The sequence below is a fragment of the Myxocyprinus asiaticus genome, chromosome 26 (genome assembly GCF_019703515.2).
Source record: "Myxocyprinus asiaticus isolate MX2 ecotype Aquarium Trade chromosome 26, UBuf_Myxa_2, whole genome shotgun sequence".
Lineage (NCBI taxonomy): Eukaryota > Metazoa > Chordata > Actinopteri > Cypriniformes > Catostomidae > Myxocyprinus > Myxocyprinus asiaticus.
Window position 1 is genome coordinate 31,474,359 of NC_059369.1, and position 10,642 is coordinate 31,485,000.

The 10,642-nt window shown below is 37.4% G+C and overlaps 1 protein-coding gene across 1 annotated transcript in view; it reads right to left on the reverse strand.

Annotated features, from left to right (window-relative positions):
- Window positions 1-835: 835 nt before the first annotated feature.
- LOC127416652 (GMP synthase [glutamine-hydrolyzing]) overlaps window positions 836-10,642 on the reverse strand; it is a 38,284-nt gene continuing 28,477 nt past the window's right edge. The window contains exons 14-16 of the mRNA XM_051656096.1: window positions 9,872-10,002; window positions 6,305-6,477; window positions 836-3,411 (exon numbers count right to left, since the gene is read on the reverse strand). Coding sequence (XP_051512056.1) covers window positions 3,310-3,411; window positions 6,305-6,477; window positions 9,872-10,002 — 406 coding nt within the window. The 3' untranslated portion in view covers window positions 836-3,309. The remainder of the gene's footprint in view (window positions 3,412-6,304; window positions 6,478-9,871; window positions 10,003-10,642) is intronic.

Genomic DNA, 10,642 nt, shown 5'->3' on the forward strand with positions numbered 1-10,642 from the left:
TTCGAACTCGCAACTCCAGGGGTGGTAGCTACCCAGGCCCCCCAAATTGCCATCTTTGATGTTTAATGGGAATGACAACAAGGCTGTGAGGGACAAACTTACAGTCTCTCCAATGGCACGAACGGTATAAAGCTGTATAAAGTTCCTAGATCATATCTGATTTTTCACAACACATGTTGTCTGGAGTTCTTTGTATACTAAATGTTCTTGGACAGATATTTTATCAATGTTTTGTCCGTTGTACGATCCAAAAACACTTTAAGATGGCACTAGCGTGAATAAGGTCTATTAGCTGGAAATTCTATTTTCATAACTAATTCGGGCCCATACCAAAATTTTCTATTATTTTTTTATACATCCTTATTGTTGAGGTCTGAAAATATAATTTCCATTTTTATTTTATTTGGGGTTAAATATGACCAGGGCATTTTATAGAACATTTTCTTGAGAAGAATCACCCAACCCTCAGAGACCTAACATTGATATTAAAATATTTAAATAAAATTCCCCAAAAGTACTTTTAGGAAGCCACAGATAATGAAAAAATCTTAAAGCATCATTTTCTTTGGGGTGAATTTTGAGGGATTTTAGCAAGCTGTGACATCAATATGTATTTTTTTTTTTTACCCCCACCAAAACTGCTGTTGTGATACAGTTCAGTTTCAGCTACTGGTACTGTATGGGTATATATTTTTAACCATTAAAAAAAAGAAAAGAAAAAAAAAAGGTCTCATTTATTTGCCTTAAACAAGCGTTGCAATTCTGCTTAGTGGGTCTTTGATGGTTAAAGCCCAGGCTGCAGACATCAAGTGAAGGTGATGTGGGTGAACAGTAGCTACAGCACCACCAGGGAGGTTGATTTAATTGTTCAGTGACTGTACCAGCGCTTGAACCTCCCCTGCCATTTAACTCCATAATAGGATGATGCCGTTTGTGGATGTGCTTCTCACTACATGTCCTTAAATCAGTTACACACCTGTACCCCTTTCCCAGGTGAAAGAACCCCACACAAGCTCACTCAACTTAAACAAGTGCCTGTTACAATACACAATAGCTGCTCTTAACACTTTAATGAAACAGGATGGATGGATGGAGATAAAAAAATGGATATTCTGATTAAGAAAAAAAAAAATGACATTAGTAGCACAATAAATTGCATAAAAACAATAGGGAATGATAAATGGCCTGCAATACAGACTCCTTCCACTAGTGGGTGCATTTGCGCACATTTACAAACAGACAGTATGCCTTAAAACCCAGAGGAAGCCTGTCTCATGAATATTCAGAATATTGCCTAGTATGGGGCAGTTGTCCCATTTGCAGCAGTATCACTAAAACTCTTTTTCTTTGCATGCATAATCTGGCTTCATATTTTACTTGCACCAAGAGTATCACTAACATTCCGTTTCTTTGTATCATCAAATTTTTTGACAACTTCACGTAAACCAAATGCTTTTTTTTAATGTGTATAATCTATAATGAGAAACAAATCTGAACATGGAGTCCTTTATTAAGGCTCAGTTTGCATTGTACAAATATCAGTTTCAAACTGCATGCGGTGGCTTGGTCTGAGGCACAATACTGAAGTAAAACAGCCTTTTTAGACAAAAAAAGAAAAACAGAAGTTTGTGGTGGGGGAGGGGGGGGGTGATAGAGATCAACATAGATTTGCATAAATTAAACTGAATATTGTAATATTGCAGTTTACCCACTAGAAATTGAATTGTTAGTTGTACTTTAATAGACAGGTAAAATATACACATGAGAACTGGTAAAATATACACATGAGAACAAAAACACAAGAACGAGATTTGCAATTAAGACAAGAGAGAGGTTCATCTTGCACTGAATTTTTTTGCATTGTGACAACAGAGGTTTTTGAAACGAAAGCTTTAAAGACATTAAATACCAAGCATGTTTTTCATATCACAACAAATTCTCAACATCATACATTAGACCAAGGGCTGGACACAGATCTCTATTTGTGCCCAAACAAACCCCTTTCTCTATGTTTTGTATACAAGAACATTCTTCTATTAAAGGAGTGGAATATTAACGAGGCCACACTCACAGGACTCCTACATTGACACTAACTCATGGTCCAAATTCTGTTAAGCTCAAACTGGCTCAAAAAGGACTTGACCTATTCAGAGGGGTGTACCCCCACAGGTAAAGAGTCCCGTCAATCACCTACTCTTCCTTTGTAATAATCTCTTTTCTTTTGCCTTTGGAAACACTATTGCTGTACCTAGCACGAGAAAATACAAAGGCCTTTATTGGTGAAATTAAGTACACTGTTGATCTTACTCATCTATAAGACCAGCCCAGGCAAACTCAACCTTGATGTTGGTGTAAAATGCAGACATCAGTAATTACATCTTGTATTCTGTCATTTATATCACTATTAAAATGTCAATAATCATTTTCTTGAAAAGAGAGAGGAAAAGAATGCAGCATAAAATAAAGTTTCACATCCCGGAAAAACAAAACAAGATGATAAAACAGGCACAAATTCCAGAAGGCCTCCTAAGTTTGGAGTCTCGTTCTCAGCAAAACTTCTGTGTTAAAACTGCCACCCACAGCGTACGAGCGGCAATAACGAAATAGTCATCTAATCTCTCAGTCTGAACTCATCTGTATTTGGCAAATAAAGTCGAATAAAACATTAATTGGTCACGTTTCAATGGGTGTGCGCGCTACTACTGCTAGTCTTCACCTGCCACTTCGGTAGAAAAGTTCAGGAAAGAAATCAACACTGCATGAGCCGGTTTGGTGAGACAAAAAAAGCTAAAAGAAGGCAGAGAACAGCAACACTTTGAAGTTCATCCTTGATGCAGAATCGGATTTGTATATAAAAAAAAAAAAGTTGTGTTCGTGTCATGCTGCACTTGGACAGTCAACTGCCCTAATATGACCTTAAACCTTCAATGGCTACAATAGAGATTTTGGAGTGACCTGTCACAATGCATTAAACACAGAGAGCTGAAAAAAATCAACGTTTCATCATCATTATCAATGATGAGGATAATAACAATAATAACAGTAATACTAATATTACATCAGCCCCAGAAAATGAGGCAGAACTGAAGTAGTTGAGTCAGTTTTGCACCAATCACAGTACAGTCTGACACTGTAGGGAATGTTCCGGTCACAATGGGACAATGACAGGACTGCGTGCCTAAAGGGGGGCGGGGCGGTTCGCAGGAGTGGAGAAAAGGGGGTTGGAGGGGAATGTAGCAGTACTGGGTAAGAGGGAGGTAGAAGAGGAGGTGACAAGGATAAGTCAGAAGGGATGAATAGTCCTCTGCTCTACTCCCACTCAGTGGTTCCCGGTGGTTTGGATGTCAGGTCATACATCACTCTTGAGATGCCTGGGATTTTCTTGATTTCGTTGACCATTTTGAGAACCACCTGTGGCCAGAGAGCATGAGTTAGTGAATGGAAATGAATGGAAGAGCATGATATATCGATGGTTGACATACTTTATCTGGAAAAATCTAATTATTATTGATACCAAGAGTGGAATTACAGCTGATAAGTTCATGATTCATGGGGGGGGGGGGGGGGGGGTGTTGAACCACTGCACATTGGGACACTATGACTCATTTACCTGCGACAGGATTAGGAGTTTGCTCATTAAAACGAAGCTGGTATTAAACAACAACACTATATTAAATTAAACTATTGTGCATTTTCGGCACAGATATTAAAATGTAGTGCTTTTATGAAAGAAATTACATAAAACAATAAATCTTTAAAATTTCACAAGAAGTTAATATTAATCTTCTAACAAGTATAATATGTAAGAGATTGTTTCCCCTTCAAAAACACTGTGGATGAAGGAATTGCAAAGAAAATGTCTTTTAAAGAGAAAATAAGCCATTGACCTCAATGTTATACTTACGGTCATTATTTAAAGTTATAGTTCACTCAAAAATTCTCTCATCATTTACTCACACTTGTGCCATCCTAGACATGTATGACTTACGTTTATCTGCTGAACTCAAATGAAGATTTTTAGAATAATTTCTCAGTGGTCCATACAATGCAAGTGAATGGGTGCCAAAATTTTGAAACTCCAAAAATCACAAGTCAGCATAAAAATAATCCATAAGACTCCAGTGGTTAAATCAATATCTTCAGAAGCGATATGATAGGTGTGGGTGAGAAACCCATTCTTCTTACATTCTTCTTCTTGTGTTTTTAATGGTTCACATTCTTCATGCATACCGCCCCTACATTTATCAGAATATCAACCAGAAAAGGACTTAAATATTGATCTGTTTCTCACCCACACCTATCATATCACTTCTGAAAATATGGATAAAGCACTGGAGTCGCATGGATAACTTTTATTTTTGCCTTTATGTGATTTTTGGAGCATCTAAATTTTGGCACCCATTCACTTGCATTGTATGGGCCTACAGAGCTGAAATATTCTTCTAAAAATCATAATTTGTGTTCTGCAGGAGAAAAAGTAATGCAGATAAAAATACTCTCATTATTTACTCACCCTCATGATATCCCAGGTGTATGACTTACTTTCTTCACCAAAACACATTTGAAGAAAAATAGAAAAATATCTTAGCTCAGTAGGTCTTTAAAATGCAAGTGGATGGAGATTTCTCTTTTGAAGCTCCAAAAATCAGACAGTCAGCATAAATGTCATCGATACGTCTCCAGCAGTTAAATTAATGTCTTCTAAAATGATAACTTTTGGTGTGAAAAAAGATAAGTACTTTTTAACTATAATCAAATGCTTCCAGTAAGCTTCACAAGAGGGTGGAGTCCAAGCGGTCTTTTGTGTGACGTATTTGTGTTGTCATGATACAGAGGAAATCTCACATTCTCCACTCGATTGAGACATCCAGGATAAGCACACAAATGCACCATTGTGAGAAAAGAAACAGATAAATACAGATCAAAACCAACCAAGCTACTATACAGTGTTCCTCCTCCTCACTTGTAAACAGCGCTGCTCTTCCGGCTGTGACGCACGTGCCTCAGTTCTTGCGTGTATCAAGTGCCAAAGTGATTACGTCACACATGCATACCGCTGTTGAACGGAAGCATGACTTAAGAGTTTATAAAAGTACTTAAATATTTATAACCAAAATTTATTGTGTCGCTTCAGAAGACATTAATTTAGCAGCTGGTTTCGTATTGATGATGTTTATGGTGACTGTCTGTGATCTTTGGAGCTTCAAAAGAGAAATCACCATCCACATCCAGATATTTTTCTTCAAATGTGATCTGGTGAAGAAAGAAAGATATACACACCTGGGATATCATGAGGGTGTGTATATAATAAAATTATTTTCATTTTTGGGTGAACTATTCCTTTAAAGCTGAAGTATGTAATTGCTGCGGCACTAGCGCCACCGAACAGAATTGCAAAAATAAAAAAATGTTTTCAAAACAGCTTTCCAGATATGCCCCTTATCTGCAGTTGTTCAAACAGTCAGGGTCTAAATGAGTCCCTCAAAAAAAAAAAAAAACAGGAATTTTTATAGTGACAATGAGACACAGTGTTTACAGTTTTCCAGAAAATTAACCTATGTATGGCTTACTTAAAGTTGTTTCTGCATATTAAGCTGGAGTAGAAGAAAGTATTTTAAGACCAAAAACTTTACATTCTTCACCTTTAACCACTAAGAGACTTCAGAAGACATGATGATGGTAAGGTTGGGCATAGACCAATGAGCACAATGAGCAAAATTGCTCCCCAGGTTTTACAGGAATTTTTTTGGAGTGAACAGTTCACTGCAATGAAATGAATTTGCGAAAGGGACAGCCCTAGAAATAGCCGAGTCCCTGGCCAGTGCCCTGACTGCTGAAATTACAGAGATGATTTAGACACACCCGGTGTTTTTAGCAAAGTGAGCTTGTCCTGTCGCTCTATGAGGACTATTTCAAGATCTCCGCACTGTCTTATGTTGTGTTTGTGTTCATTTTAATCAGGATCATCCAATCACCATACTTCAAGTAACAATATGGCATTTTCCATTGTATGTTTATGTTTCATGAAGTAATAGGTGAATCTTTCATGAAGAATAAGTGAACTGTTTATGACTTATGGGTTTTTCAAACAGGACATGTTCTCATTTTCCATCTGTGTATTGTTGCTCTATAAACACATTCATCAGTAAGATGCCTTTTGCCATTAAACAATGGGCTATATGCATTGTAAAGTCATGATACTAACCTTATGAACAACATTTTGTGTCACATTTTGTTAATGAATCAGCTAGCCACTCCACGTGAAAAATGTAAATTATCTATGGTTGGAGGATCAGGCACTCACCTCTTCAGGTATTTGGTTGTCTGGAGTAGCAGCGATACCGGTCATGAAGTCACTGGTGATGAAGGTTCTGATGACGACAGATCGTCTGCAGGACGGCTGCTTCTGTAGCTGGTCACGATCAAAGTGCAGTGGGGTGAGGATGATTGGCATCTGACTTATCTTACCCGAGTAGCCTGAGAATGATGCAGAACATGACACATATTAATCAGGCCCAAGCAAAATCTCACTGAAGTCGGTAAATAAATAAAGAAATAACTATGCTCCAAAAGTCGGCTAAAGCTAATTGTTGTCAACTATTAAGTGAACAAATATGTGCAGTGTACAAAACTTGTACAAGACAATGCATTCTAGGACCTATTTACAAGAAGTACGGATTTTTTTTTTTTTTCATATTGTAGGTTGACCTTTTCCCCTTTTATTTGGAGAGAATAACAACCAATTTGGTTATCTTTTGGGTCATAAGACATAAGAGAAGTTTCTAAATAGTTGTGGAGCTGGAGTAACAAACAAGTACAGATAAAATAAATTATATTAAAACATCTAGTTATTAATACACCTAACCCTAATTTTGGGGAAAAAACTGGTTAATATATACAATAGTATGCTTAGTACTATGTTATGACATTTACATTTTACATTTATTCATTTGGCAGATGCTTTTATCCAAAGCGACTTACAAAAGAGGAAAACATAAGTGAATCATCTTAAGGAGACAGTGGTATTAAAAGTGCTGTATTGCAAAGTTTCACTAGCATCATAATAGTATTCAAAACAGAATAAAGTGCAACAGGAAAATTTTTTTTTTTTTAATGACTGGTTAAGTGCTCACGGAAAAGATGTGTTTTTAGTCGTTTTTTGAAGACAGAGAGTGAGTCAGCTTCACGGATGGAGTTGGGAAGGTTGTTCCACCAACGTGGTATGATGAAGCTGAAAGTCCGGGAAAGTGTTTTGGTGCCTCTTTGTGTTGGTACAACAAGGCGATGTTCCTTAGCCGACCGCAGGCTTCTAGTGGGTGCGTAGCTCTGCAGAAATGATTTTAGGTATGCTGGAGCAGACCCAGTGACTGTTCTGTATGCCAGCATCACAGCCTTGAATTTGATACGTGCATCAACCGGCAGCCAGTGGAGAGAGACAAGGAGTGGTGTAACATGTGCTCTCTTTGGTTCATTAAAGACCAGACGTGCTGCTGCATTCTGGATCATTTGCAGGGGTCTAATTGCACATGCAGGGAGGCCTGCAATGAGAGCGTTACAGTAGTCCAGTCTAGTTATGACAAGTGACTGGACAAGCAGTAGTGTGGCATGTTCAGAGAGGAAGGGTCTTATATTCCTGATATTGTAGAGTGTAAATCTACATGATCTTGCGGTCTTTGAGATGTAGTCTGTGAAATTTAGTCTGTTGTCGATGGTTACCCCTAGATTTCTGACTGATTTGGAAGGTGTTACTGTAGTTGCACCCAGCTGTACAACTATAACAACAGCTGTACTATCATTACTAACAGTACATCTCTACTTTCAATACAATTATATGATGCTATCATTCGATTTTATTTTCATTGTACTATTCCAGTGACATATACACTTTCGAAATGGTGTATTTTGCATTAAATGCAGTAAATAATGAACTATCAGACCATTATTTCATTTTTCAAATAAGCCTTGGTCAGCGTTTTGCTTCGCTTTTCATTTTTCATTGTCCTTTATTCAGTTGTTGTGAACTCTAGTTAATCAAGACGACATAGACCTTATTCACGCTAGCGCCCATTAATGTTTAATGGGAATGACAACGAGGCTGTGAGGGACAGACTTACAGTCTCTTCAATGGCATGAACGGTACAAAGCTATATAAAACTCCTAGATCACATCTGATTTTACACAACTCATGTTGTCTGGAGTTCTTTGTATACTGAATGTTCTTGGACAGATATTTTTTCAATGTTTTGTCCATTGTATGATCCAAAAACACTTTAAACTGCAGTACAGCCCACTGAAGAGACTGCAAGTCTGTCCCTCACAGCTTCGTTGTCATTCCTATTAAAAATCAAAGATGGCGCTAACGTGAATAAAGTCTATTATTTACACTGGTGGCCAAAAGTTTCGAATAAAGTACAGATTTTGCTGTTTCTGAAGGAAATTGGTACTTTAATTCACCAAAGTGGCATTCAACTGATCACAAAGTATAGTCAGGACATTACTGATGTAAAAAAACAGCACCATCACTTTTTGAAAAAAGTCATTTTTGATCAAATCTAGACAGGCCCCATTTCCAGCAGTAATATAAAATCACTCCAACACCTTATCTTTGAGTAATCATGCTAAATTGCTAATTTGGTACTAGAAAATCACTTGCCATTATATCAAACACTGCTGAAAGCTATTTGATTTGTTAAATGAAGCTTAACATTGTATTTGTGTTTGTTTTTGAGTTGCTAAAGTATGCAATAGACTGGCATGTCTTAAGGTCAATATTAGGTCAAAAATGGCAAAAAAGAAACAGCTTTCTCTAGAAACTCATCAGTCAATCATTGTTTTGAGGAATGAAGGCTATACAATGCTTGAAATTTCCAAAAAACTGAAGATTTCATACGAAGGTGTACACTACAGTCTTCAAAGACAAAGGGTAACTGGCACTAACAAGGACAGAAAGAGATGTGGAAGGCCAGATGTACAACTAAACAAGAGGATAAGTACATCAGAGTCTCTAGTTTGAGAAACAGATGCCTCACATGTCCTCAGCTGACAGCTTCATTGAATTCTACCCGCTCAACACCAGTTTCATGTACAACAGTAAAGAGAAGACTCAGGGGTGCAGGCCTTATGGGAAGAATTGCAAAGAAAAAGCCACTTTTGAAACAGAAAAACAAAAAGAAAAGGTTAGAGTGGGCAAAGAAACAGACATTGGACAACAGATAATTGGAAAAGAGTGTTATGGATCTTAACCCCATTGAGCTTTTGTGGGATCAGCTAGACTGTAAGGTGCGTGAGAAGTGCCCGACAAGACAGCCACATCTATGGCAAGTGCTACAGGAAGCGTGGGGTGAAATGTCACCTGAGTATCTGGACAAACTGACAGCTAGAATGCCAAGGATCTGAAAAGCTGTCATTGCTGCACATGGAGGATTTTTTGATGAGAACTCTTTGTAGTAAAGAAAATCTTCAAATAGTAATTTTTTACATTATTAATGTCCTGACTATACATTGTGATCGATTGAATGCCACTTTGGTGAATAAAAGCACCAATTTCTTTCCATAAGAGCAAAATCTGTACATTATTCCAAACTTTTGGCCACCAGTGAACACATACATGTTCTATATTCTTTTCAACAAAAAGAACACATAACATTTACAAAGTTAAAACTGTATAAACAACAAATCAAAGTCTTACCACAGTAAAAACAACACATGCTCTGCCTTTAACATGGCGTTTAACCAAATTTTCCCTCCAAGACGTAACTGTGGTGAAAATGTTTACTCAGCTCTTCAAGTAGCCATAGCTGTGGTAGGAATGTTTACATGCATAAAGGTTATGACAACAAGGAAGCAGACAAAGCAAGCAGCCAGCTCTTACCAGACTCCCTCAAAATGGAGTGCGCTACAAAGTCTGCCTGTCTTAGTGTGCTCAGTACACCAGTGGTCAGGAAGGTGGGTGTGATGTCAGTGGGCGGCTCCTTCACGTATGTCCCAAAGACGTAAACAACTCTGTAGAGGAGGAGATGAATGAAGGACACAAAAAAACAGGAGACCATTATTTAAAGATTTATTCAAATGGAGGATATAATAAACACACATTAAAAGTAATTATTCCATTGTTCTATTATTTTTCATCCATGAAACACCAAAGGAGATCACAGGCAGAATGTCTGAGCTGCAGTTTTCCATACCCAAGGAAAGTGGGTGGTGATTTATACTGCCCAGGACAAAATAGCATCGTATAAGTAATATAAAAGTAATCCATATAACTTGTGTTCTATATTCCAAGTCTTCTAAAGGCATATGTCAGCTTTGTGTGAGGAACAGACAGAAATGTAAGTTGCTGTTCATCTCTTTTTGTGTTTTACAGAAAAACAAGAAATTATACAGGGTTAGAACAACAAAAGGGTGAGTAAATTATGACAAAATTTTCATTTAACTATTAATTTTCAGGATAAAAGACATGGAAAAACTGAGTAAAGGAATTGTTAAGCCAAAAATGAAAATTTGCTTATCATTTACTCACCTTTATGTCATCCCAGATGTGCACGACTTTCTTTCTTCTGCTGAACACAAACTGAGATTTTTAGAAGAATATCTCAGCTCTGTAGGTCCATACAATGCAAGTTAACGGGGTCCAAAACTTTGA